The sequence below is a fragment of the Elephas maximus genome, chromosome 25 (assembly GCF_024166365.1).
Source record: "Elephas maximus indicus isolate mEleMax1 chromosome 25, mEleMax1 primary haplotype, whole genome shotgun sequence".
Classification (NCBI taxonomy): domain Eukaryota; kingdom Metazoa; phylum Chordata; class Mammalia; order Proboscidea; family Elephantidae; genus Elephas; species Elephas maximus.
Window position 1 is genome coordinate 41583241 of NC_064843.1, and position 26225 is coordinate 41609465.

At 48.6% G+C, this 26225-nt stretch overlaps 3 protein-coding genes and 1 non-coding gene across 11 annotated transcripts in view; all 4 read left to right on the forward strand.

Moving 5' to 3' along the window:
- Positions 1-11986, forward strand: part of PTPRA (protein tyrosine phosphatase receptor type A) — a 146461-nt gene extending 134475 nt beyond the window's left edge. For 4 of the 7 annotated variants that reach the window (XM_049869517.1, XM_049869514.1, XM_049869515.1 and 1 more), the window contains 4 exons: positions 4883-5008; positions 5089-5240; positions 7694-7829; positions 8656-11983. In XM_049869517.1, coding sequence (XP_049725474.1) covers positions 4883-5008; positions 5089-5240; positions 7694-7829; positions 8656-8730 — 489 coding nt within the window. In that variant the 3' untranslated portion in view covers positions 8731-11983. Of the gene's footprint in view, positions 1-143; positions 481-4882; positions 5009-5088; positions 5241-7693; positions 7830-8655 lie in introns of those variants that run through there. The other 3 variants (XM_049869519.1, XM_049869520.1, XM_049869518.1) reach the window with 2 other exon arrangements.
- LOC126067867 (U6 spliceosomal RNA) lies at positions 3051-3158 on the forward strand. The gene has a single exon (XR_007515480.1). It is a non-coding gene; the product is annotated as a U6 spliceosomal RNA (small nuclear RNA).
- A 1963-nt stretch (positions 11987-13949) lies between the features above and the next one.
- LOC126067699 (progonadoliberin-2) lies at positions 13950-15345 on the forward strand. 2 transcript variants are annotated; one of them, XM_049869826.1, is made up of 3 exons: positions 13950-14103; positions 14228-14385; positions 15240-15345. In XM_049869826.1, the coding sequence occupies exons 1-3, from the start codon at positions 13950-13952 to the stop codon at positions 15276-15278; spliced, it is 351 nt and encodes a 116-aa protein (XP_049725783.1). In that variant the 3' UTR covers positions 15279-15345. The 2 variants fall into 2 exon arrangements, with proteins under 2 accessions (XP_049725783.1, XP_049725784.1); XM_049869827.1 differs by having other exon boundaries at positions 14252-14385.
- A 255-nt stretch (positions 15346-15600) lies between these two features.
- MRPS26 (mitochondrial ribosomal protein S26) lies at positions 15601-17442 on the forward strand. Its single transcript, XM_049869825.1, has 4 exons — positions 15601-15858; positions 15958-16104; positions 16191-16314; positions 16955-17442. Exons 1-4 carry the CDS (start codon positions 15647-15649, stop codon positions 17087-17089), a joined length of 618 nt encoding a protein of 205 aa, XP_049725782.1. The 5' UTR covers positions 15601-15646; the 3' UTR covers positions 17090-17442.
- Positions 17443-26225: the final 8783 nt, after the last annotated feature.

Here is a 26225-nt window from a genome sequence, read left to right on the forward strand (position 1 = left end):
AACTGAGAGAATAAGCCTGGAGAAGCTAGCGAGGGCCTGGTGATAAAGGTCCTTCTAAGCCATAGTGAATGGAGTCCTTGGGTGATGCAAACAGGTAAACATCCAACTGCTGGCTAACAGATCGATGGTTTGAACCCACCCAGAGGCACCTGAGAAGAAAGGCCTGGCAATCTGCTTCCAAAATGTCACAGCCTTGAAAACTCTGTGGAGCAGTTATACTCAGCACACTGATGTCGTCGTGAGTCAGAACTGACAACAAAGCCACAGTGAAGAGTTGGGACTTTATAAAGCAGTTAAAGAGCCATTGACAATGTCAGATTTGTATTTTTTTAAAAAATCCCTCTGTCTACAGTGAGGACAAATTAGAAATGAGAAAGCCAAAAGCAGAGAGGAAGCTGTGGCAGTAGTGCTGGTGGCCTGGACTCAGCAGGGGTTGGTGAGAAGGGGCCTGTCCCAAGAGATGGAAGAGGTGGAATGAACTGGATGGGGCGGGGGGGGGGGGGGGTGGGAATTAAGGATGGCACCCACTCATGACTCACTGAATTTGCCAATCAATTAAAAATGAAAAACACTAAAAAAATTTTTACAGTAGTTGTTCCAAGCCACATTTTCCTTATCTGTACTTGAGCAGTTTATTTTTTTAACTTTGATACAAAATTTTATACATATTTGCTCACCCTCTTTTTAATGTTCTATTATGTCAAGATTTTTTTCAGTTCTAATTGGTGATTAAACTCATTAGCTGTTCTTCCTAGCATATGTACTTATTCAACAGTCAAGACTTTGTAGGTCTTTGGTCATCATTAATACTAGTGAGGTAAGAGGTTTGGGGGTAAGGTTCCTGGCTTTGCTAATCTACCCCACTCCTCCCCATCTCAGTAAACAGTACTATCTTCTACCCACTTGCTTAAACAAAAAATCTATGAGTTAACTTCATTACTGCTGTTCTCTTACGTCACCACCACCACCAACCCCAGCCACCTTCAGTCTGTCAGTGAGTCCTGGTTTATTCTGAGCACATACACTTCTTTCCAGTTAAACTGCTGCCACTCTCACCCAGGCCATCATCACCTCTCACTGAAGTAGCCTCGAAACAGGTCTTCCAGCTTCCGTTCCTACCCCCTTGTAGTTACTTCCTCACACAATAGCCAGTGACTCTTTTGAAACTATAAATCTAATCATGTCATTCCTTGTCTTAAAATCTTCTTAGGGCTTTTCATTGTGCATCCTCACTGGTCTCCAAGGCCTCTCCAACCTCATACTATCTTCCCTTCTGTTCGATCCTTACTTCATCCAAGCTGAGGGTGGGGTGGGCAAAGATCCTGTCCCTCTGTTGGTGCTTTGTCCTCAGAACCTAGCACAGTGCCTGAAACATAGTCTGTGTTTTTGATACGTATTTTTGAATGATTCCATCAGTCGGTCAGTCATGACTCTGCTTCATGAGATCATGTGGGAAAATCCACCCATACATACAAAATTTAGAAACTTTTAGTGGTGGTATGTAGTCCCCAGGCTTAGTTAGGTCTTTCTTCCTCTTAGAGTTGCACTTTATTTGAAATCCTCTAGCTTTCATTTTCTTTGTCCCCTGATGCTGAATGGGGATGGTTTCTGAGATGGGTCACAGCCTCTGATTCTGGAGAGTAGGGCCCCATGTCTGGTGTGGCCTTGTAGTCCCACAGGCTGGTCTCCAGCTCTTCTCTCTCACATCTCTATCCTCAGTAGAATCCAAAGGCTTTTTTTAGCCCTGGCTACAGTGGCTACAGCCAGTGCTCCCCCCTGCTCCAGATTCCTGAGGCCCATGGTTTGCCTCCTAAGGAAGGCAGGAGCCCCTGTGTCCCCCTCTTTATCCCAGAAGAGAGTCACCCCAACAGATCTCTGAACTGAAGCTGCCCGTGTTGAATATTTCAAAGCCTTTGCCGCCTTCGCAAAATTTTGCCTTCAGTCAACTCAACCAACTGAACTAGTGCCACTTCTGGAACAGCGCTTTCTGCCACCTCCTTCCCCACGAACAGGAGAGGCACCTCTGGAGTACTGTTGCCTATCACATAGCTTGGCTTTGCTTTTGAGTCCAACCTGCTTCCTACATCTGCCGTGCGGAGGGCTAATTTAAATAAATCCCGTAGCCTTCACGTAGCTGAGTAGGATAATTTTCCACCATCAGTCCAACATCTGTAATAGTCTTCTCTTCATAACCCATTGTTGGGAAGGAGATTCAGACTCATAGCAACCCTATAGGACAGAGTAGAACTGTCTCATAAGGTTTCCAAGACTGTAAATCTTTACAAAAGCAAACCGTCACATCTTTCCCCCATGGAGCGGCTAGTGGATTTGAACCACTGACCTTTTGGTTACCAAGCACCTAACCACTGTATCCCCAGAGCTCCTTTACTTCATACCATCCCTTAAGTCTTAACCCCATAAATTTATCAGACTTGTTTTCTGTTAACACACCTTACTTTCCCTACCTATAATAGCTGTGTCACCATGAGGCTCACTGAACAGCGCTCATCTTCCGTCTTGGGTTGGTCCAGATCGTATGTAACCACCTTGGACAGTTGTCCCCATTCATCAGCTAGAGCAGGCTTTTGCTTGCTTTCACTGTCAACCAACTCCCTGACTACAGCCCTAGGAGGGGACTCTCTCAGTATTCCCCCAGCCTCTCCCCAGAGACATCCTTCCATTCTGTCCTCTTTCTTCTCTGTGTTGCCACTTTGCCTAAAGTAATAACATCTAAAATTTCTAGAAGGTGTGGAACAGTATTTCATTTTCTCATCTGAGTGTTAACCATTAAGATCTCAACCCCTCCTCTAAGGAAATTGCCCTCTTTCTCCAGCTCACCCACGCTGGCACTGTCATGCCCACTGAAACCTAGCAGTTCTAATGGTTTTAAAGCCCCAATCTTCAGTGCTGGCTGATAAACTGTGTAGAGGCAGTGCTGGGAGGCAACTATGGTAGCAAAAATCATTCCACTCACCAATACCCAGTATAAAGAAAAAAGTTCTCTGGGTGAAGAGAAGGCCCAGAGCCCCCAGGCCCAAGACATCCCCAGGGTGTTCACTTAGGTAGCACATATACTATAGTTGGAACAGTACAGAGATTAGCATGGCCCCAGTGCAAGCAAGGATGACACATAAATTCGTGAAGCGCACTCCAAGACATCCCCAGGGCACAGATGAAAAAACACTGGTCTGTGGCATTTCCTTTATCCACCATTTAATAAATCCTGGTTTTGTTTGTTTTTAAATGAGCTCACTGTCATTTGTAAAGGGATTACTGAGTGAAACACAAGAAGAGTCACTAAAAGTGCCTTTTTTTTTTTTTTGCCCTTGTCTTTTAATGTAAGTGAGGTCATCCAATATTTGTCATTTTGTGATTGACTTATTTTACTCAGTATAATGTGTTCAGACTGCATCCACATTGTAGCCTGTATCAAGACATCGTTTCTCCTTCTGACTGAGTAGTATTCCATTGTATGTATATACCACATTTTATTTTTCCATTCATCTGCTGATGGGCATTTAGGTTATTTCCACCTTTTGGCTATTGCGAATAATGCTGCAATGAGATTAGTATACAAGTGGCTGCTTTCAAGACGTTTGGGTGTACACCTAGGAGTAGAATTGCTGAGTCATATGGGAGTTCTATTTTTAGTTTTTTGAGGAACTGCCACACTGTTTTCTGCAATGACTATACCATTTTGCATTTCCACCAGCAATGGATATGGGTTCCAATTTTCCCACATCCTCACCAGCATTTGTTGTTTTCTGTTATCTTAGCCATCCAAGTGGGCATGTAATGGTATCATCTCTCTGAGAACTAATGACATAAAGCATATTTTCACATGCATGATGGTAAAATGGGATTTTAATAGTGATTTTATTTGGACTCTGAAACCATAATAATTTTTCTACTTCCACTTAATTTTTCCAGATCTTTTCTAAGACCTTTTAGGGGTTTTATGGTTTAGGATTTTTTAAATGACCACTAGTGAGGTATCTAAGGTCTTACCAAAAAATGCCCTAAAGTAATGGATAGTTTAACTTTGCTTTGTTTTATTTATGTATTTATACCCTAACTTGTTCCACAGACATTGAACAAATTCATTTACCAGATATTTACTGAGAGCTTTCCATATGCCAGGCATTGTGCAAGGTGCTGGGAATACAACGATGAAAACAGACAGCCCCTGCCCACAAGGAGCTCACACTGTAGGGAGAATTGAGCCAGGAGCAAGCAAAGACAGTCAGTAAATCATCTCCTACCTCTCTAGCAAGGACAGAAGTGCAAGTGCTAGCAACTTGAAGGTACCATTGCAGATTCAAGTGATAAAGATAAGAAGGATAGAAGTATGCCATGAACAGGACTGTGGTGAAGCCCCATGGTGGGGTGGTTACATAAGTGGGTTTGGTTTTTGATCTGGATTAAAGTCTGACATATAAGTAGCCATAAACTATGGAAGCACCCAAAGGAGCAACCAAAACCAATAAACAAAAAAAAAAGGGAATTAGAACAAAGACATTCACTCCTCCTCCTCTTCCACCCAACCATCGAATGTTGGATATAGCTATGAGGTGGATGGTTAGAGTTCTTCACCAGACCCTGCAGTGTTGCAAATTAGACTATAAATAAATACCATCAATAGGCTGTGTATCTGGTAGTGGGATTAAGTTTTTAAATATAGATGCCCTGGTGAGGATCAGAAGTTAATTAGAATGATGTTAAGTAATGTACTAATCCTCTGAGTTTTTAATACCTTGGGGAGGAAGTGTGTCTGAGTGAGAGGTAGCTGTCCTGAGCGAGGGGTCAGGCTGCTCATGGGGCAGCCCTGCCTCTACCTTACGTGGTCATCTGAGCCTCTCGTCTCTCCCATTTGCCCCTCCAGGAGAAGTGTGCCCAGTACTGGCCATCTGACGGGTTGGTGTCCTATGGAGACATCACAGTGGAGTTGAAGAAGGAGGAGGAATGTGAGAGCTACACCGTCCGAGACCTCCTGGTCACTAACACCAGGGTAAGATGGGTGGCTGGTGGTGTGCCTCCCACGGGAAGAACAGGAGTGCCCCTGCCTCCTGACTCCACTTTTTGCTAAAGGAGAACAAGAGCCGGCAGATCCGGCAGTTCCACTTCCATGGCTGGCCTGAAGTGGGCATTCCCAGCGACGGGAAGGGCATGATCAGCATCATCGCAGCCGTGCAGAAGCAGCAGCAGCAGTCAGGGAACCACCCTATCACCGTGCACTGCAGGTACCATAGCCCCGGCCTCAGAGTGGGAGAGAGCGATGAGAGGCAGGCAGCAGGGAGGGCGAGAGTGGAGCGTTGGCGAGCGCATTGGTCAGACTTCGTGACCAGAACAGGGCCAGAAGATAAGCCAGGACCTTGGCATTTGAACTCAGCCTATTAAGTGTGAGGTAACCAAGAACATTAAGATATTGGAGCAGTTGGGGTGGTGATGCTGTACAGGGGAGAGCAGCCAGGGAAGACTGGCAGTAGAGAGACCAGCTGGGTGGTGGGGGCTAAGGGCCTGGACTCCTTAAAAAGCACAGGAAAAGAGAAGGATGGGGGATATTTTGAAAAAACAGTTTGAGGAAAAATGAGCAAGACTAAATACATAGGCTGAACGAGAAGAGGAGTCAAAGATGTCCCCCAGGTTTGAGCTGGGGTTACGGATGGTGGCTGGTGTCACCGACAGAAGGAAGAAAGATGGTTAGAGGACTTGTTGTTTCAAGGGAAAAAGTTAATTTTATTTGGGCATGTTCTTTGAGATTGCATTTTATAATTTTTTTACCACAAGCTTGTACTTTACAGTCAGGAGAAAAGCTATACCCTTTAAACGGGAAGGAAGAATAAATCTAAAATTTCTACAAGTTGGTTTTGAAAATAGAAAAATTAATAGAAAAACCTTCAAAAATGTATCCACTGAATGTTCTTGCACGTGGCCAAAAAGCAGTTGTTCTGAGGGTTGAAACACTGCCTGTAATAGTACAAGATTGGGATGCTCTGCGCACGTTTGCGGTGAGCCGTGGTGTGTCCTCCTGACACGGAGCTCGGACATTAACGAGGAATCTGTATGTGCTGAGACTGTTCCTACAAGGACACACGAGGATGTAATGACATCGGTGGGAGAACTGAGCGGCTAAGAAATGGGCCCTTCTGAAACTTGAACTATGCTATTTATTAATTGTACAAAAATAAACCTTTAAAAAATATTTTTTTTTAAAAGTGGCAAAGGACATCAACCTAATACAAATAGACAATAAAAATGAAAAGATGCTAAATCTGACTAGTAATCTGAGAAATGGGAGTAAAGACACTGAATTGGCAAAATTTAAAGTCAGAGAATTACTTCTTACACACACACTCTTTTATTTCCCATGCTCCTCTCACCCTTGGTCACCCTCTCTTGGCAAACCCCAAATTCTCTGGCTGCCCAGCACCTACACCCATGCAGCTGAATGTGGCTGAAGAAAAGCAGACAATCGTGTTTACGGGACTCATTTTAAATGTGTGACCTCTAACCTCGTGGCTGGTCCCTGCTGCTGCCCTGCAGTCCTTCTGCATCTCCCACTCTTCCAGGCCTAGGGGAGGCCCATGGCCAAATCTGGCCTGCCACCTGTTTTTATATGGCCCGCAAATTAAGAACATTTTTTTTCTTTTTTTTTTTTTTAACATTTTCCAAATATTTTTGAAAAAATTAAAAGATTATCATGGCACATGAAAATTATATGAAATTCAAAGTTCAGCGTACATAAATAAGGTCCTGTTGGAACACAGCCACACATTCGTTTACATGGTGGCCATGACTGCTGTCCTGCTGTAGTGGCTGAGTTGAGTAGTCAGGACAGAGACCATATGTGGCGCTCTCATCCATCACACTGCTGCTTGGTACATTACAAATCGCAATTATGCATTATAACTCAGTATTGCCTCTTGACCAGCAAAACCTCAAATATTTTCTGTCTGGCCCTTTACAGAAGTTTGCCAACCTTTGTCCTACATGATGTTCTCACACCTCCTCTCCTCGGCCTCCAGCAGCTCTTCTCCCATCCTCATGTTTAACAGATGACAGTGTTTCTTCTTTCACTAAGAAAGCAGAAGCAATTAGAAAAGGACTTCCACATGCTCCCAGCTCCCTGCCCTGGTGTCATCCTCTGCATCCCCCAGTTGAGTGGGTAGGTTGGCTGTACTTCTCTCTGAAGCCAGCTATATTGGTCATCAGCTGCTGTGTAATAGGACCATAAACTTGCATCTTAAAATAACACACATTTATTATCTCTCAGTTTCTGTGGTCAGGAGTCTGAGCACGACTTAGCTGGGTCCTCCACTTCAGGGTCTCACAAGGCCACAATCAAGCTGCTGGCTAGGGCTGCAGTTCCGTGTGAGGCTCAATTAGGGAAAGATCTGCTTCCATTCTCACCACATCATTGTTGGCAGCACTTAGTTCCCCACAGGCTGCTGGACTGAGGGCCTCTGTTTCTTGTCACGTGGACCTTCCCAACATGGTTGCTTGTTTCTCCCAAACCAGCAAGAGAGTAAGTCTCATAAAACAAGCACTGCAGTCTTAAAACTACAGTCATGCAATTGTGTACACATGCATGCAGTTGTGTACACAGACCTCCTGAGCTCAGCCTTGGTCTGCTCATCACCACTGTCACTCACCTCCTGGCACAGGTACAGTAAGTATGTCTGCTTTGTTACAGCGCAGGGGCAGGAAGAACGGGGACCTTCTGTGCCCTGAGCACAGTCCTGGAGCGGGTGAAAGCAGAGGGGATTTTGGATGTCTTCCAGACCGTCAAGAGCCTGCGGCTGCAGAGGCCACACATGGTCCAGACACTGGTATGCCTCGCCACATATTTGTCCATGCCCTCCCTGGGACGTGCACAGACACCATCTGCAGTCCCTGCCTGTCAGGGCCAGCTCAGGGAGGAAGCACTTCTGAGAGGCCCACTTGGGAGTCAAGAGACTCCCAGACCCTTCCCCAGGGTGCTTCAGACAGACAAGGAGAGCCGTGGTGGGGGCAGCATAGCAATGGGAGCACAGCCTCTGTCACCAGCAAGAGATGTGAGGGCCCCCTGTGGAGGTTAGCAGATGGTGTCTGGTATCCCATAGGGCTCTTCACTAGTCCATGGGCCCTGGGGTGGGAACGACCCAGGAGTCCAAGTGCACTCCAAGTGCATCTTTCTGACTCCCTCTGTTTTGCTCAGGTTCCATTAAAAGGATCTGACTCAACATCTAGATCCTCCGTTAACTCCCAAGTGTGGCAGACAGACATCCAGAAAGGTTTTCGAGAATCCCATGGCACTAGAAATGTTGGAGGGGGAAAGAAAAGTTAATTTCAAGGGGTGTGGGAGGAGATGAGCCATTGAGAGCAGAGTGTGTCCCAGCCACACTGAGTCACCTCCCCGGCCTGCTGTCTGCTGGCCTAGCACACTCCTGTCAGACCTCACAGGGCCCAGGGTTGTCATCTCTGGTTGTAGAAGACTGGCTCCCCAGCCCCAAGGGGACGCTGTCAGAACTCTGGCGGACAAATCAGGGCAGAGGTGGAAGTCCAAAAACAATCATTTCCTCTTAGTTTTCTATTTAAAACCAGTGGGTCTGTTAGGAACTGCAGGTGGGGCATCTCTTCAGGAACCTGGCTTTTTTCATACCCTTCACTCTGCAGGAACAGTACGAGTTCTGCTACAAGGTGGTGCAGGAATATATCGACGCGTTCTCAGACTATGCCAACTTCAAGTAAGGCAGTGAAGCCCATGAACAGGAGAATTGCCTTCTTTAATATTTTGTAATATTCTGTTTTGTTAATATACCCAAAATTGTGTATATATCTTACAACTGTTTTAGAAATTGGTACATAGGCTTCTATTACCTATTAGGTGGAGATTTTATATGTAAATGTGTTAGCACTGATAGTCCTTTTTCCAATGTTTTATTGGGGAATTAAATAGTGTGATGTTTGGATTGATATCGTGAAATCCCCTGCCTGGAAATTGAGCTGGATTGTGGTTTGGTTTGTACATCTTTTTCCTAAAAAAGATAAACACAGAACCTATTCCAGGTAGCTCAGTACCAACTAAGAAAAAAGCACAAAGTTCTAAGAGCTCTTGAGGAAAGTGGTTGCCCAATACCTTTGTGCAGGCCCCTGTCCCTACCTCCCACTGTAAATAGTACCCCCCCCTACACACACACATTCCATCTTGGGGACCAGAGGGACCAGAGCGGTATCCCTGGCACACACTAGGGATAATCAGCTAATAAAAGCTTTGACTCCCTGAGGAAATGTCTCTCCCTTTCTCTGGGGTGGTGCAGTGATACCAGGCTGGGCTTTCCTGGGCTGTTCCTGGCCCTGCTGGCCACCAGGTGAAGCCCCCGCCCCAGCTCTTTGCTAATTGTCAGGACCCTCCTTCTGCTCCCTGTACATCTTTGGTACAGTGGTCTCAGCCAGCGTCACTCCCTGAGGACACATTCTCACTGAGCTGCTGAAGTGCAGGGGTGCAGGAGAGAGGAGAGGTAGCTTGGCTCAGGGGCTGAGGCCAGTCTGACTTTTCAGTCCCTGGTGCTTTGCTACAGAGCTGTCTAGACTGAGTCTCTCTCTCCAGAACAGGTCTTTATATCCACCTTGATTGTGTTAAATAGCTTCCATTGCCTTTCATATCTGTCCTCATTTTCAGGACTTTTATGTGGAAGTGCCTCAGATCTAGAGTGGGAGTTTCAGATCCAACATGAATGCGAGCCCAACATATTGGACAAAAGGCTAGGCTGAGGCATAGTGGGAGTTTCAGATCCAGCATGAATTCGAGCCCAACATATTAGACAAAAGGCTAGGCTGAGGTATTTGAGAGCCCGAAGATTCATTTATTTCTCACATAACAGCCTACCCAGTCCAGAGACCTGTATCGTTCTGTCTTGTGACTTCACTATCCCTCAGAATGTTGTTCTTGTCCTCATGGTTGAAGCTGGGTCACTGCCATGTCCATGCTCCAACCGAGAATGGGGAAAGAACAGGGAGGGCAAGCAACTTCGTTTTTCAGGACTTTGGTGTGTTTTAGGCAAAAGTTGCACTTTTCATTTGCACTCATCCCATTGGCCACAATCTAGTCACGTGGCTACACCTAGCTGCAGCAGGTGCTGGGAAATGTGGTCTTTAGCTGGGGACACAGTTGGGAGGGCTCATCACAGGAGTGGGGGAGTTAACTGGTTCCCATGGTGGTGCAGGGCAGAGAGGGCCCTGCAACTAGAGGGAGTGAGCAGCAGAGCCAGCCCAAGGGCCACCCAGCCATGATGCTACCCCCCAGGACTTCATCCTCACATCCTGGGCTCCTCAGAGGCTGTCAGGAGTGAGAGTGGGACCCCACCCTCAGAGGTCAGAGCCACTGTGCTTCTAGAGGAGGCGGGGCTTGAACTGGACCTGAGGGATTCTAGACATTCAGATGACTGAAAAGGAAGACAGGTCAAGTGGAGCCGCGTTGCAGAGGGCCTCAGAGTCCCACAAACGGTAAATATTCAGCAGCTCCAAGAGGGGAGCCAAGTTCTGCACCACATATTCAGGATGCTGGAGTGAAGGAGGGCGGTGTGCAGAGGGGCCGAGGAAGCCTGCGGGAGACATAGCACTGCGACAGACCACCTCTGGAAGCTTGTGAGAGCTGAGCATGAGGCACGTGAGAGGCATCCAGTCTTTCTGTAGGAACTAAGGAACTCCGAGAGGCGGTAAACTCAAAACTCAGTAGTTTCAAATGAAGAGTGGATAAATGAAGGAAAGGCAGAGTCAGGGATTTCTGTTTGGGGAGGAGACCTTGCAGGCTATCCTGTGGTGCCTCTGGGAGACCAAATCCAGGGAGATGGAGGACGGCGGGTGTTGGATCAGCAAGTCATTCAGCAAACAAGCAAGTCCATTCTCGAGTGCTGCCTCCTTCTCATCTTGCATCACTCCCTCACCTCTGGCTGGTGTGGAGCAGGTACCCACGGTGTGGCCTGGCCAGTTGTGTGCTGCAGTCCATGGTGATTTACCTCAGCTCTCTGCTCCCCTTCTCATCCTTACCTTATAGTGTATCCTCCATCCCTCCCTCTTCACAACTTTACTTTTCCTTGTATTATTCAGGGTTTTCCATTTCCTTCATAACTCTCCTCCCCCAAACATGCCAGTCTCTTTATGGTAGACATCTTTAAAAAGTCCAGTACTCACCCCCCTTGTGCTCCCTTCACTGCCACATCATCCGGTACTAAACCCCAGGAACCCGTTGTCTCTGCTCACCGACTGCCCCATCGGTGGTGGTGGTTTTTGTGACTCATCCTGACCCTTTAGCTGCTGCTTGGAGGTCTCCTTCCTCAGGTCAAGACGCCTGGGGTCTGCGTGTCCTGCTTCCTGCACCTCTCTCTCCTGTGCTCTTGGCATTCAGGGGTTCCACCTCAGCCTCCACCGTCCCCTTGGTCCTTTTCGCCAGCATTCTCTGCTCCTCCCACCCCACATGTGGCAGCCCAGCAGCTTCTCCATTTTGTTTCTTTGGATCACCCTGCTGCCATCCCCCGTTTCCAGGCCTCTGGCTAACTAACCTCTTCTCATCCTTCACCGGGGCCACCTGGTCAAGGTCATATCCCTCCTCTGCTCCAAGGGCACCCCTTTTCTATTCAGCTCTGAGCCTCTGCTTTCAGCACCGGCTAGGAGCATCACCCCAACGGGAACGATCTCGTGTCCTCCAGGCTGAGCACGAGGAGGAGCTCAGTGCTGAAGAAATGACCCTGTGCTCTGCCCAGAGGGATACAAAGATGAATTCCAGAGTTGATAATCTGGAAGGAGACATCAGAATTTCGGAAGAGCCATTCCTGTTGCCAGAAAGAAAGGGACCAGAGGCCCTGGCAGGAGCAAAGGCCTCAAGCTGAGCAGCTTAGTTGCTCTGGTTTCGGTTTTTCAGGAAAAGCCATAATCAAACTACAGAAAAAATAAAGGTGCCCCCATCCCTCTTTTAAAACAAATGCCAGGGACTTTGAATAAAACATTCTATAAATCCAAACCAGAACTAAGCTAGTTTATTGAACTCAAAGTGTCATTTTTAATAAACAAAGCAGATATTTTCCCAGAAATCAGCTCATTAACCAATATATACAGAAAGTCTATTTCCCAAAACAGTTTAACTGAACATACAGTCCACGCAAGTATTTCATTCATTTCGAGTCTCTGTTAAATAAGTCAGTTTGGAAATTCACATGTGCCTGTCCTGCTGGAAGCCCAGGTGCCTATGACTGACTGTGGCCCAGTGGGCCGCCACCCCTTCCCCCCACTCCCCTGCTCTGCTTTTTGCAACAGGATATGACTCACAGAGACTTTAGCCACCACAATGCCAAGCCTGACCCTGGGGCTCACGTTTACTGCCCAACTCAAGTGTGGAGATTAGTTATTAACCCTGTAAACAGGCCTCTGACCCCTGGAAGCTGGGCTGGCGGTACAGAGCTGAGCCTGTGACGCAGACTGGGAGGCAAGGGGCTAGGGCCTTTTCAAGCAACCCAGGGCATCTGTCCTGGGTGAGCACTTGAGGGGCAGAATTACTCCCACCCTTTGCTGTTGGCTCCACAGAGGCTGCGCTGCCCCCTCAGTTGCCCCGCGACACACACACACACACACCTACCTGGGTGGAGAGACCACTCATGGCAGATAATGACCTATCCAAACCTGCTCCCACCTGGAGGGACCCAGCTGGTACCCAGGTGTGTGCATGAGAATTTCCCACCCAGACCATCTTACAGATGGACAAGATCAGTGGGGGTGGAGGAGGTCACAGCCTCCTCTCCCCAGATCTCTTACCAAGCTGCTGAGCTTCCCTTTGGCCCCCACTGGAGGTCCCCTGAGTTGGGTGGGAGTTGGAATCCCCAGGTATTGCCCTCTCCAGACCACACTTAAACTTTTTAGGCCAGAGGGCTCTTCGGGGCTGTAGAGCAGGAGCTTGAGGGTACACCCCAGGAAGTGGGAAGATGAGGCTTGGTGTAGGCCAGGCTGGAGCAGGAACTCCAGGGACTTGAGGCTTGTGGGATAGTGGACAGGGCTGCATCTGCCTGGTGACCCCAGGGCAGGGCTGCCTGATGTGTGCTCAGGGAGTAGATGCTGGGGGAAAGCTGGCTGGCAAGCTGCCCCCCCTCCAGTCTTTCAAGATGTCACTGGAGTCTGGGTTGGTGGGGGCAAGGGGTGGAGCTGCACGTCCAATAAATCCAAGGGCCTCTGGCTGGGGTCTCGCTGCTGCAGGAGGAGCCACCTTGTCCACAGCTGTCCCTCGGTGAGTGAGGGGGCTGCCCGCCCCATGGCCTGGGTGGATGGTGCACTGCCCCTCTCCCCCTTCCCAAGCCCCTCCAGCCACACTTGCCCTAGAAGAGCCTCTTTTCCTTCCTCTTCCCCACAACTTCACTGTCCATTCCTTTGCCTGCTGCCCTGGCACGGGAAGGACAGGGGTAGAAACACCACCACGTATGCTACACCCCTAACTACCGTGGGGGAGCTATGGCAGGCAGCAAAGAAACGGGGCCAAGGGTCTCCCAGCACTGGGTGCCCCCAGCTCTCACAGGCACCGAGATTGCCGCCTGTCCCCGTGGGGAACTCCCCTGGCCGACCAGCCATCAGCCTGAAGTCTCTTCCCCTCCCCAACCTTCCTTTTGATTTTGGAACTCCCTGAAGGAAGGAGGGGTGAGCTGGACCAACGGGGAGGACCCTCAGAACCAACAGGCTAGGTAGCCTCTGTGTCCCGGTGTTGCAGAGCCTCCTGGGAGAAGGCTGGTACCCTGGAGCATCCTCCTTCCTGACCTGGTCATGGAGCTCTCAGGGCTCAGACTCCTGCAGGCTTAAGATGAGGTGCAGAGGCACAAGAGTAAGGGCCACCCCTGATGTGCCAGCTTTCCGAGGGGAACCTAGACAAGGGGGTATGTGTGAGGGTGTCAGACTCCTGAGTGCTGTCCACTGTCTGTGGGAGCAGCCCTGCCATGGCCAGCTGCAGGCTAGACTTCCTCCTGCTGCTGCTGCTGACGACCCACCCCACACCCTCGAAGGCTCAGCACTGGTCCCATGGCTGGTACCCTGGAGGGAAGCGAGCCTCCGTCACACCCTGGGGCCTCCAGCTGGCCCCTGGGCTCCCAGGTGGGTGACAGGCCAGCCCAGCCTGAAGGGGAGAAAGTACATAGGAAGTGCTGGCTGGGGCTCTCCACCTATCCTAAGCCTGGGCAGTGGTGGGGGCAGGCGGCAGCTCAGGCTCTCTTCTGAGGAAGGGTCCCGGACACTGCAACAGGCAGCCCACACCAGACTGCCCGAAGCCTCCCCAGCGGTGCCCTGACTCCCCCTGAGGACCTTGTGCCCTGGGAGGGCAAGGCCGTGGCTCAGCCGCCCCTCCGTGGGAAGCAGCGCCTGGTGCAGACCTTGTTGGTGAGTAGAGTGAGAGGCCCCGAGCATTGGAACCCAGCACAGACCACGCTGGCCACCGTAGTTAAGGGCTGGGAGCTATGTGGGGGGGATGAGACACGAGTGGCGGGCCCCGCCTCGGCAACCTGTTTCTCTCTACCCCTGCTGCGCCCAGAATTCCCAAGAGAATTCTAAGCACTGTTTGATACTTGTGTTAAAGATCTGAAGTCCCTAGAGGAGAGGAAGCAGATGATTGAGCCTCCATAAATAAGATAGTAGCTGCAGGGGCAGGCAGCCCCTAGGTCAGCGGAAAGGGATGAGGGTGTGACCTCACACAGACAGCAGGGACTCAGGACCCGCTGGTCGCTGGCATGTGCACTAGGAATGACTCAGTGACTGCAGAGCTCCCCAAGGCCATGGCAGAAGGCAGGCTCTGCCCACATAGGTGTTGACAGATGCCTTATTATTTTACAGATTAAACACATTTTAAAGTCCACCAGGGGAGCGCAGTGACTAAAGGACAAAGTGGCTTTTTCCTACAAGGCAAAGCCTCATCGCCTGAACTGGCCGGTGTGAGCTCAGGATTTTACACATTAGAATCGTTTGTGGCGGGCAACGCAGCAGGTCCAGGGAGCTGAAGCTCCTCACGTTGGGGCCTCAGGATTTCCCCGGGGACGAGTCCGTCGCTCTTCTGGGGGGCCGCGACTTGGCCACAGGACCTAGAAGCAGGCACAGCGGCCGGTGGCGGCAGCTGCTCGGGGAGGCCAGATCCAGACAGCAGGGGAGCGGAGAGGAGAGGGAGCGACCCGGGGCCGAAGCTCGGTGGTCACCAGCCGGAGCGGGCGGCGCAATGACCGACCGCCCCTCTCCCTCTGCAGACTGGACTCCGAGCGCCGCGCCGACCCGTCCTCCAATAAAAGTGTGAGGTGCCGAAGCTGTTGCCTCGAGTCCTCGCCTTCGTCCCCTCCCTGTCTCACCCCCGCCTGAGACCATTCCCCGCGTGGGGGCCGGAGGGGCGACCGGGCAGGACAGGGTCTGCAGGAAGGGCTCAGCTAGAGCCCGAGGGCGGGGGGGGCTGCCTGAGAAGGTCCTCAGGGTCGCAGCGCCACCTGCGCAGCGCGATCGGGTTGGAGAGGGCGACCGAGGGACAAGCCCACACTCCAGCGCCCCTTCCGGAGGGTGGGGAGGCGGAGCCCGGGACGGCGCGTCCCATGGTGCCCCGCGGCCGCTTCCGGGTCACGGCGATGCCATGGCGGCGCCCCGGACGCCGTGAGCCGACGCGGCCATGCTGCGCGCGCTGAGCCGCCTGGGCGCGCGGCCCCCGCGCCGGCCCCCTGCCCTGGTGTTGCTCCCCACGCGCGGCCGCAAGACCCGCCACGACCCGCCAGCCAAGTCCAAGGTCGGACGCGTGACGACGCCGCCCGCGGTCGATCCTGCGGAGTTCTTCGTGCTGACCGAGCGTTACCGGGAGTACCGCCAGATCGTGCGCGCCCTCAGGTGGGTGACGGCAGGCGAGGAGGCGGCCGCCCGCCCCCTCAGGGGTGTGTTGGGTCAGGGGGCGAGGAAGCTGCTGACGGTAGGCGCGTCTCCCCCTAGGGTGGAGTTTGCGACCGAGGTGCGGAAGAACCTGTACGAGTCCAGAGTCGGGGTCCTGGCCGAGCGCAGAGCCCGGCAGAAGGCCGCCGAGCACCGGGAGATGATGGCCTGGAACCGGGCGGAAAACCAGCGGCTGCACGAGCTGCGGTGAGGCGGGTGGGCAGCGGAGCGGGCTGCCAGGCCAGCGGGGGGAGACCCAGCAGCGCCCAGTCTCGGCCTCTCGCCCCCTCCAGGATGGCGAGGCTGCTGCAGGAGGCGCGGGAGCAGGAGCGGCTGCGGGCGGAGGAGCAGGCCCTCAAGGCCCAGGAGACTCAGGCCTGGGTGCAGCTCAAGGAGCGGGAAGTGCTGCAGCTGCAGGTGGGCCGCGTCTGGGGCGGGGGCGGCGAACAAGTGGGGCACCAGAGTGCCTTAAGAAAAAGTGGGTGAGGATTTGGGTGAGGAGCACAAGGACCTGCCTGTGAGGCACGGAGATGACAGGTGGCTAGCCATGGTAAGCCAGCGTTTGTGGGAGAGACCCACGCCTTCCACAGGGAGTTGGTGTTTTGTCCTGAAGGTGATAAAGTTATTGCAAGAGTTAAATAGGATTGGGAGGTGGGAGAGTTAAAATCAGGGAGACCAGAGGAGAAATCCTGCAAGAAAAAATTAGGCTTTAATTAAAGTAGTAGAAGTAGAAGAGTGAGTCTGAGAGAAACTAAGAGATGACCAGACAATAGGACTGATTTCACCCTGAGGAACATGAGATTGCCACAGGTGGCACTTGGGATTCTGGCTGAGGTGTCTGGGGATGACTGTCCAAGAGAGGAGCATGGCAAGGCTGCCATGGGCACTCCACTGGAAGGTCAGTGGGACATTCAAAGAGGACCTGGACTCCAGATGGTCATTCCCCAGGAAGAGCTGGAGCCTCTCCTTAAGGGGGCTGAAGCTGAAGGCCAGTGGCCTTGTGGGTGGGCCGGCATGTGTTCAAGGGCTGCCATTCATCTGCTTTCTCTCCCAATAGGAGGAGGCGAAAAGCTTCATCACCCGGGAGAATCTGGAGGCGCGAGTAGAAGAAGCTTTGGACTCACCGAAGAGCTACAACTGGGCTATCACTAGAGAGGGACAGGTGGTCAGGCCACAGGATGAGGGCTCCTAGGGGCCCCATAAGGACCCTGTATGTGTGAGGGCAAGAGCGTTGGGCCTGATCTGAAGTAAAGCAGTTGGTGCCTCTTATAAGGAAACTCGGCGAGCTGCAGCACGGCCCTCGCATTGGCCTTTGTACCCACCACTTGGTCAGAAACTTCCAAACACGGGCCCTGTTCTGCCCTTAGCAATGACCCTCAGCATAACACCTACCCTAGAGGGGTTTCCATCTCACTGAGGAGGGGTCCCAGTCCCTCGGGCAGCCAGGTCGTCTCCCTACTATCATCAGTGGCAGGAGTGGTCAGTTGCAGCCCATGAGCCAAATCTAGCCTGCTGTCAACTTTTATAAATAAAGTTTTACTGGAACAGAGCTGTGTCCATTCATAGACTACTTGAGCACTACAGTGGCAGAGATGAAATGTTGCAACACTGACCGAATCACCTGCAAAGTCAAATATTTATTATATGGTGCATTACAAGATTTGCTGACCCCTGACATAGGGCTTTAGGGCACAGCTAGGAGCAGAGTTTACCTAGTATCTGGGCCACAAGCTAACCATTGGCAAAGGGTCTGTCCCTGCTTGATCCTGGGCTTTGCTAGCCATCGTCTGTTGTGTCCCAGGACACAGAAGACAAGGAGAAGACCCCATTCCTTCCCGCAGCCTCAGTGATCCACATCTGCCTTGATACCCCCAACTTCCTTGGCCCACCCGCCACATTGGCGGTAGCAGGGGAGGCCTGGTTGACCAAAGCTGTGCAAGGCCAGTGTGGCTTGTCAAGCACTTGGACCAGAAATGTTTGAGGTTCAGAAGGCTGAATATAGATAGGATTGAGCATATAGATCATGGCCCCTATCCAGACACAGGCTTTCAAGCAACGTCTGAGATGGGGTTGTAGGGTTCTCTGAGCAAAGCTGCTGCTGTTTTCCCCCGGTTCATCTTAACTTGCCTAGATACCACCAGAGGAAAGGGAGTTCTAGCTTCTCTCCGTGATTCCCACATTGAAAGGAGGGCCTGGGAACCCTAATAAATGGAATTTCTGTTACGGAAGGTAGACAACCCCTCATGTCCCAGATGAGGAAGCAGGCACAGAGGTGCAGGCAGAGGAACCTGGTGGCATGGTGCTCGCACCCCTGATAGCAATGGCTTCCCTCCTTAGGCTGGGATAGCGTTTTCTCCTCCCTGACACTAAGCCTAGTCAGCACTGTGCATCCCTGACTTCAGATGCTTAGCATTACTTTGGGGTTGGGAGCTGATGGGCATCACATTGGGCTGTGGTTTGGCAACTATGTTTACCCTTTGGGCTTTGTCATGGTGAGAAGAGTGGACCATCCAGTCCCCCTGCAGTGAAAGCCTGTGGTGAGCTTTCACATGGGACACAGGAGACCCAGCTCTGTGTAATGTACTCCCCAAGCTCATCACAATCTTCATTTTTTTATTTCCAAGGCCCTGACCCCATGTATGTCCTTAATGCAGGCCACCCGTCTCTTCAGATAAAGGGGACAATTTGATATCTTCTTGGAGCTCTCCCTTTGGGCTGATTTCCTTTCACTGCTGTCCTTTAGTGTCCTGCATGGGCTGTACCACCCTAGCCCACTGTTAGCTGATGCCAATATGTCATGCAAACCAAGCTTCAGCATTTGTATTTTCTATGCACAGTCTTGTTGGTATAGACACAAATAGGCATCTCAAGCCCAATTCCATCTGTACCTGCATGTAAGGGGTCACAGAGTGCATAGGTAGGCTATCAGATCCCTGCTGTGTGACATCCCACAATAGAACGCCTAATCTCTGGCAGGAACCTGGATGGTTTACCTCATGGGCATGGCTTTGCTCAAAAAACACTAGGGTTTCTTCTGATTCTTGCCTCCGGTTCCACATAGGGTTTGGGTCTGCTACGACGTGAGCTCTACAGGGTTTCAAGAGCCAGAGTTACCAAATCATACTTGCTGCAGCCTGGACCACCTGGAGAATCGTCTTTTGCTCTAGGCCCCACTTGAGGATGTTAGATTTGGGGGCTACCAACTAAATGCATTGGGTCAGGATACCTAAATGTAAGCACCCTTGCCAAGATTTGAGGGGTCCCACTGTGTCTTCTGTACATTTGGGCAGAGAAGATGGATCAAGACATAGGTGCAATTTGTGTTTTGCTTGAGACATTCGAGACATGGCGATGCCCAGGAACCTCACTGAGAGCCATTTCCCCAGGATTTGTCTCTCCAGTCAGATGTAGATGTTTTATCGTGACACCCAGGGTTCTTGCCCCTTCCAGTTCCCCAGGAAAAGCAGCACGACATCAGTGAGAGGTACCACCATGATGTCTGGGGGATGGGATGCTATAAGTAGGCGAGGTCTTGAGGGGTAGCTTGTGTAAACCTGTGTTGTTGTTGTTAGGTGCTGTTGAGTTGGTTCCAGCTCACAGTAACCCTATGTACAACAGAACAAGACACTCCCCGGCCCTGCACCATCCTCACAATCGTTGCTATGCTCAAGCCCATTGTTGCAGCCACTGTGTCAGTTCATCTCGGCTAGAGTCTTTCTTTCACTACCCTCTACCAAGCATGATGTCCTTCTCCAGGGACAGGTCCTTCCTGATAACATGTCCAAAGTACTTGAGATGAAGTCTCGCCGTCCTTGCTTCTAAGGAGCATTCTGGCTGTACTTCTTTCAAGACAGATTTGTTTGTTCTTCTGGCAGTCCATGATACGTTCAGTACTCTTAGCCAACACCATAATTAAAGGCGTCAGTTCTTTCGTCTTTCTTATTCACTGTCCAGCTTTCACATGCATATGAGGCGATTTAAAACACCATGGCTTGGGTCAGGCACACCTTAGTCCTCAAGGTGACATCTTTTCTGTTTAAGATTTTCAAGAAGTCTTTTGCAGCAGATTTGCCCAATGCAACATGTCATTTGGTTTCTTGACTGCTGCCTCCATGGGTGTTGATTGAGGATCCAAGTAAAATGAAACCCTTGACAACTTCAGTCTTTTCTCCATTTATCGTGATGTTGCTTATTGGTCTAGTTGTGAGGATTTTTGTTTTCTTTATGTTGAGGTGCAATCCATACTGAAGGCTGGAGTCTTTGATCTTCATCAGGAAGTGCTTCAAGTCCTCTTTGCTTTCAGCAAGCAAGATTGTGTCATCTGCATATAGAAGGTTGTTAATAAGTCTTCCTCCAATCCGGATGCCATGTTCTTCTTCATATAGTCCAGCTTCTCAGGTTATTTGCTGATTAAATAAACATGGTGAAAGGATACAATCCTGACTTTAAACCACACAGTATTCCCTTGTTTTGTTTGAATGACTGCCTCTTGTTCTACGTACAGGTTCCACATGAGCACAACTGAGTGTTCCCGTTCTTCACAATGTTATCCATAATTTATTATGATCCACACAGTCGAATGCCTTTGCATAGCCAATAAAACACAGGTAAGCACCTTTCTGGTATTCTCTGCTTTCAGCCAATATCCATCTGACATCAGCAATGATATCCCTCATTCCACATCCTCTTCTGAATCTGGCTTGAACTTCTGCCACTTCCCTGTTGATGTACTGCCGGGGGCCAGCCTCAGCAATGAACAGGGTTACCAGAGGAGGGGTAGAGTTCGGCGAAAAAGAATGAGAGGTAGTGTGTCTTATATTTTCATTCTGCAGAAGAAGAAGCCTCTCTTTATTTTTTACATGGTCTTTTATATCATAAGCTTACAAAAGCATAACATCGCATGATCAACAAAGGGGCAGTGCAAGATATAATCATAAACATTATTTCCCAGAGACATAATTTTCCAAGTGACACATAGTACAGTTCTGCATGCGCACACAAATACAATGAGTTTTTGTTTAGTTGATTTAAAGTAACAATTGACTTCATACTGCTTTACACTTATGCTTAATCTTGCAATACCTTCCACAGTTTTTATAACAATTAATCTTTTTGCAAAACCATTGCCACATAGGCTTTGTCCATCTTGTCCAGGGTGGCCAAGTTCTTGAAGTCCAGCCACTTTGGGTTACATTATATTGTCCACGATTATGCCAAGGACAATTAGCCCAATCTCTATACCCAAAGACCAGTCAAGCGCAGCAGTGAGCGGGGTAGACGAGAAGGTTGACCTGTAATTGGCTGAGAAATTGGCTGAGAGAACTCACTGCCTTTTGTTTTTCCACTTTTATGGGATCATGTGTGGGTGGTGGTTTAATCACAAAAGGGCCTCGGTAAATACCAGGATTCCACCATCCTGTTTTAGTTTTCCATAGTCGAGCTATTCGTTTTCCCCCTAAGACAACTTCATGTTGATCCTCAGGTAATACACGGGCTGTCCCTGCCCGGGATTTTACCAGGGGATTATGAGTAGGACGCCCTCCTCCAAAGGTCCCTAAATCTATAATGGAATTTTATACTTATACATTCTGCTATACACAGGCTGAAAATGAAACAGAAACAGAACACAGATGACAGAGATATTCCTGACTTTTCAGGAATTCTTCGATGTTTATGCTGGGGGCAGTGGGTGCAGAGGGGCCGCCCTTGCAGCCTGGCTCCTCCTGACTTTTCAGGGATTCTTTGATGTTTATGCTGGGGGCAGTGGGTGCAGAGGGGCCGCCCTTGCAGCCTGGCTCCCAGCATCTCCCCCTTTTTTATTTTTTAATTTCACCAGATGAAGATCTGAAGCCACCTTTTGGATAGCTTGATTTAAGATTCGGAAGATGACTGGAAGAAAGAACAACAAAATCAAGAATAAACATAAAGAAATACCCGTGTTTAACAGAATGTTTTTAAGACTATGTTTTTGAATAAAGGAATTTAAGGAATCAATAAATTGTTTGGCTGTTTGAGAAGAGGAAAAATCTTTTTCTGCTTTTGTAATATCTTGTATTTCCATATGTAATTTGTCAATATTAAAACTCAAATCGGAATGATTCCATATGCCCTGGATATGATTTTTGATTTTTTCCCAATTATGTATGGTAGTATTTACAGGCATTGGAGTAACACAAATCCATTTGAAACTTACATGGCATCTCAAAGTAAGTCGCACTTTGAGATTAGTGATTTCTTGTCCTATATATAAAATTGCTTCTTCAAGGGCATTAACTTCTTGTTGTAATTTTCTATCTGCCCCCAGCAATGTACTCCCTGCCTGCAACCACTTTTGAATGATCTTCAGCAAAATTTTACTTGTGTGTAATGTTAATGATATCAGTCAATAATTTCCACATTCTGTTGGATCACCTTTCTTTGGAATGGGCACAAATATGGATCCCTTCCAGTTGGTTGGTTAGATAGCTGTATTCCAAGTTTCTTGGCATACACAAGTGAGCACCTCCAGCGCTGCATCTGTTCATTGAAACATCTCAATTGATATTCCATCAATTCCTGAAGCCTTGTTTTCGCCATTCCCTTCAGTGCAGCTTGGACTTCTTCCTTCAGTACCATCAGTTCTTGATCATATGCTACCTCCTGAAATGGTTGAACGTCAACAAATTCTTTGTACAGTGACTCTGTGTATTCTTTTCATCTTCTTTTGATGCTTCCTGCATTGTTTAATATTTTCCCTGTAGAAGCCTCCAATGTTGCAACTCAAGGCTTGAATTTTTCTTCAATTCTTCCAGCTTGAGAAATGCCAAGCATGTTCTTTCCTTTTGGTCTTCTAATCCAGGTCTTTGCACATTTCATTATAATACTTTGTCTTCTCAAGCCCCCCTTTGAAATCTTCTGCTCAGCTCTTTTACTTCATCATTTCTTCCTTTTGCTTTAGCTATTTGATGATCAAGAGCAAGTTTCAGAGTCTATTCTGACTTCCATTTTGGTCTTTTCTTTCTTTCTCGTCTTTTTAATGACCTCTTGCTTTCTTCATGTATGATGTCCCACAACTCATCTGTCTTCATCATTAGTGTTTAATGAGTCAAATATATCCTTGAGATGGTCTCTAAATTCAGGTGAAATATACTCAAGGTCATACTTTGGCTTTTGTAAACTTGTTCTAATTTTCTTCAGCTTCAACTCGAACTTGCATATGAGCAATTGATGTCTGTTCCACAGTTGACCATTCGCCTTGTTCTGACTGATGATATTGAGCTTTTCCATCGTGTCTTTCCACAGATGTAGTCAATTTGATTTCCGTGTATTCCATCTGGCAAGATCCGCTTGTATAGTCACTGTTTATGTTGAAAAAAACGGTCTTTGCAATGACTAAGTCATTGGTCTTGCAAAATCTTATTATGTGATTTCCGGCTGTCATTTCTATCGCCAAGGCTATATTCTCTGAAGCCTTTGGGAAATCCCCCTCCCCAGCATAACTGTGGTTATTTCCCTGTCCTTAAGTATGGAGTTGAATGAATGGGTATCTAAGAAACAAGCCCAGTCCCCCAGATCAGCTGGTTGACTACTGAAATAAGGGCAATTCTAGCAGGAAGTCTCAAATCCCGGAACTCTTTTTCCTTCCCAAATAGGAAGTCAAAAGCAATATTGCAACTAATAAAACCTGAGACTTGTAGACCTCATGTTAATGCTGGTCATTTTTCCTGATAGATGATTTAATGAATATTTCCTCAGTGCAGGTAAGTGCATAAGCCATAAATGCAAAGCTTAATGAATGATTATAAAATGAACACCCTTGTCAAGAAACAGAACACTGTTTGGGTCAGTTTTGTTTTGTTTAATAATATTTTATTGTGTTTTTAGTTAAAGTTTACATACCATATTAGGTTCCCATTTATAAATTATCACAGGTTTTTCTCACGTGCCGTCCAGTCAACTGCCCTATAGGATTTCCTAGGCTGTAATCTTTTTTTTTTTTTAAATCTTTACGGGCACTATGTGGCAGTCCTATTCCGTCCTATAGGGTCGCTATGAGTCGGAATTGACTCGGTGGCAACGGATCTTTGCGGGAGCGGAATTCTCAGATTTTTTCTTCTGCAGAGCGGCTGGTGGATTCAAACCTTAGACCTTAATGTAGGCAGCCCAGCGCTTAACCGTTGCGCCACGAGGGCTCCCTGGGTCAGTTTCCTAGTTCAGTCTATAGGTACAAAACCTGCAAGGAAGAATCTCACTGTAGTGCCACAAGAGGGCGCGGTAACCAAACCAAAACCAAACTCAGCGCCGTCCGGTCGATTCCGACTCATAGCGACCCTATAGGACAGAGTAAAACTGCCCCATAGAGTTTCCAAAGAGAGCCTGGCGGATTCGAACTGCCAACTCTTTAGTTCGCAGCCTTAGCACTTAACCACGATGCCAGCAGGGTTTCCAGTAACGGAAATAAAGACCCCCCACCACGGTCACCAGCGGTAGGCAGCTGCCCTCTTAAGCCCAGGTGTCCAATGTCTGGGCATATCCCTTCCCTGAGGACAAAAGCACGCAGGGAAGCGGTTGAAGATCTCTGGAAAGTTGAATTATACATATCACAACTTCCTTTTTCTTTTCTTCCCTTTCTTCCTTCCTTCATTTTTTTTTTTTTTTAATGCTGGCTACCGAGGAAGAAAAATTGTCTGGGGGTGGGGTTTTATGTGAGAAATCCATAACTGAGATAGCAACGTCAACCTGGCCACCCCACAGCCGCCCAACACCGCCAGAGCCAGGGCCCACGGTGCTGTGGAAGCGCAGCGCCTGAACAGGAGCCCGGAGCCTAGGCTCGCCTGCCGTTGCTGCCAGAGGTGCCCCCAGGAGCTGAGCGGGAAAGCGGTGATCCTCTCCTCTGCTGGCCTTAAAAAAAAAAAAAAAAAAAAGGTTTCACCAGCGCCACCCATTGTCATAAACCACTGGGAGCCAGCGGGCAAGTGAGGCTGGCGAATGCAGTTTGCAGGCTTCTAGCCTCCCGCGGACCTGAGAGCTGTGGAAGCACCTTCCTCACGGCTTTTTTTTTTTTTTTAATAAGGAGTGAAATGAAATTTGGAACAGTAATAAAAAAAAATATAGTCTGACAATTAGGGATTTATACTTTCTGAAATTCTGCAAAAACTGTAGTTGAAAACATAGCTTACCACTAGCTTTTTTTTTTTTTTAATCAAGAAAGCATTCTGAAACTTTTAAATGTAGTTTATTCTAAAAACAAATATAGTTTAATCCCAACATTTAATAAGATACATACATACTGTGCTTGTCAGGAAAGGTTTCATGTAAAATATCTGCAAACTAAAGTTTGGCAAAAGTCATCTTTAAATACATATTAAATGAGCACAGTTTATAAGGAACCGTATGCCCTTTGTCATCGTTTATCAGGATTGTCACACCCTGTGTGAAACACATGGTTTTTTCTTCTGAATATTTTACTGCTGCCTGAGACATTCAGCACTTACAGAAAAACTTAAATAGCAGATTTCCAGTACTTCAATTACTTTCTGAACTGGTGAGATTTAAGTGTGTATTTTTTTTGAGGGGGGGGACGGGGAGCTGATCTTTGCAAACTGATTTGCAAAGGGGGAAGAATTGATCTGGGGGCAGCTTAAGGTGATTGAGTCTCCTCTCCGGGTTTTCTGGGCCCTTTTGTGGGTTTATAACAGAAATAAAACCAAAACCTTGAAAAAAAACTCAGATAAGACAGTGTTTGCATGACTGTCACCACCCACCTTTACCCAGAAATCCATGCGAACAAATCAAAACCAGAGAAAGCACCATGACGGATTACATAGCTTAGCAGTTACACCAAGCCAGGCGTAGTCACCCTGGGTTTCAATCCCAGCTCCCCTCTTACTAGCTGAGTGTCCTTGGGAATGTTTCTTAGTCTCTCTGTGCTGCAGCTTCCTCAGAAGTAAGACTATAAGTCTAGTAAGACTGTAAGGCTATGTTGTTGTTGCTGTTAGGTGCCGTTGAGTCGATCCTGACTCATAGCGACCCTATGCACAACAGAACAAAACACTGCCTGGTCCTGCGCCATCCTTACAATTGTTGTTATGCTTGAGCTCATTGTTGCAGCCACTGTGTCAATCCACCTCATTGAGGATCTTCCTCTTCTCCGCTGACCCTGTACTCTGCCAAGCATGATGTCCTTCTCCAGGGACTGATCCCTCCTGACAACATGTCCAAAGTATGTAAGATGCAGTCTCGCCATCCTTGCCTCTAAGGAGCATTCTGGTTGTACTTCTTCTAAGACAGATTTGTTCGTTCTTTTGGCAGTCCATGATATATTCAATATTCTTCTCCAACACCACAAT

What these genes read in the sequence shown, in the direction of transcription:
- LOC126067699 (XM_049869826.1), top strand. Translation starts at nt 13,950, where the DNA reads ATGGCCAGCTGCAGGCTAGACTTCCTCCTGCTGCTGCTGCTGACGACC. An exon ending in GCTGGCCCCTGGGCTCCCAG is followed by an intron (nt 14,104 to 14,227) that starts GTGGGTGACAGG and finishes CTCTCTTCTGAG; the next exon opens with GAAGGGTCCCGGACACTGCA. An exon ending in GCCTGGTGCAGACCTTGTTG is followed by an intron (nt 14,386 to 15,239) that starts GTGAGTAGAGTG and finishes CTCCCTCTGCAG; the next exon opens with ACTGGACTCCGAGCGCCGCG.
- MRPS26 (XM_049869825.1), top strand. Translation starts at nt 15,647, where the DNA reads ATGCTGCGCGCGCTGAGCCGCCTGGGCGCGCGGCCCCCGCGCCGGCCC. An exon ending in CAGCGGCTGCACGAGCTGCG is followed by an intron (nt 16,105 to 16,190) that starts GTGAGGCGGGTG and finishes CGCCCCCTCCAG; the next exon opens with GATGGCGAGGCTGCTGCAGG. An exon ending in GGGAAGTGCTGCAGCTGCAG is followed by an intron (nt 16,315 to 16,954) that starts GTGGGCCGCGTC and finishes CTCTCCCAATAG; the next exon opens with GAGGAGGCGAAAAGCTTCAT.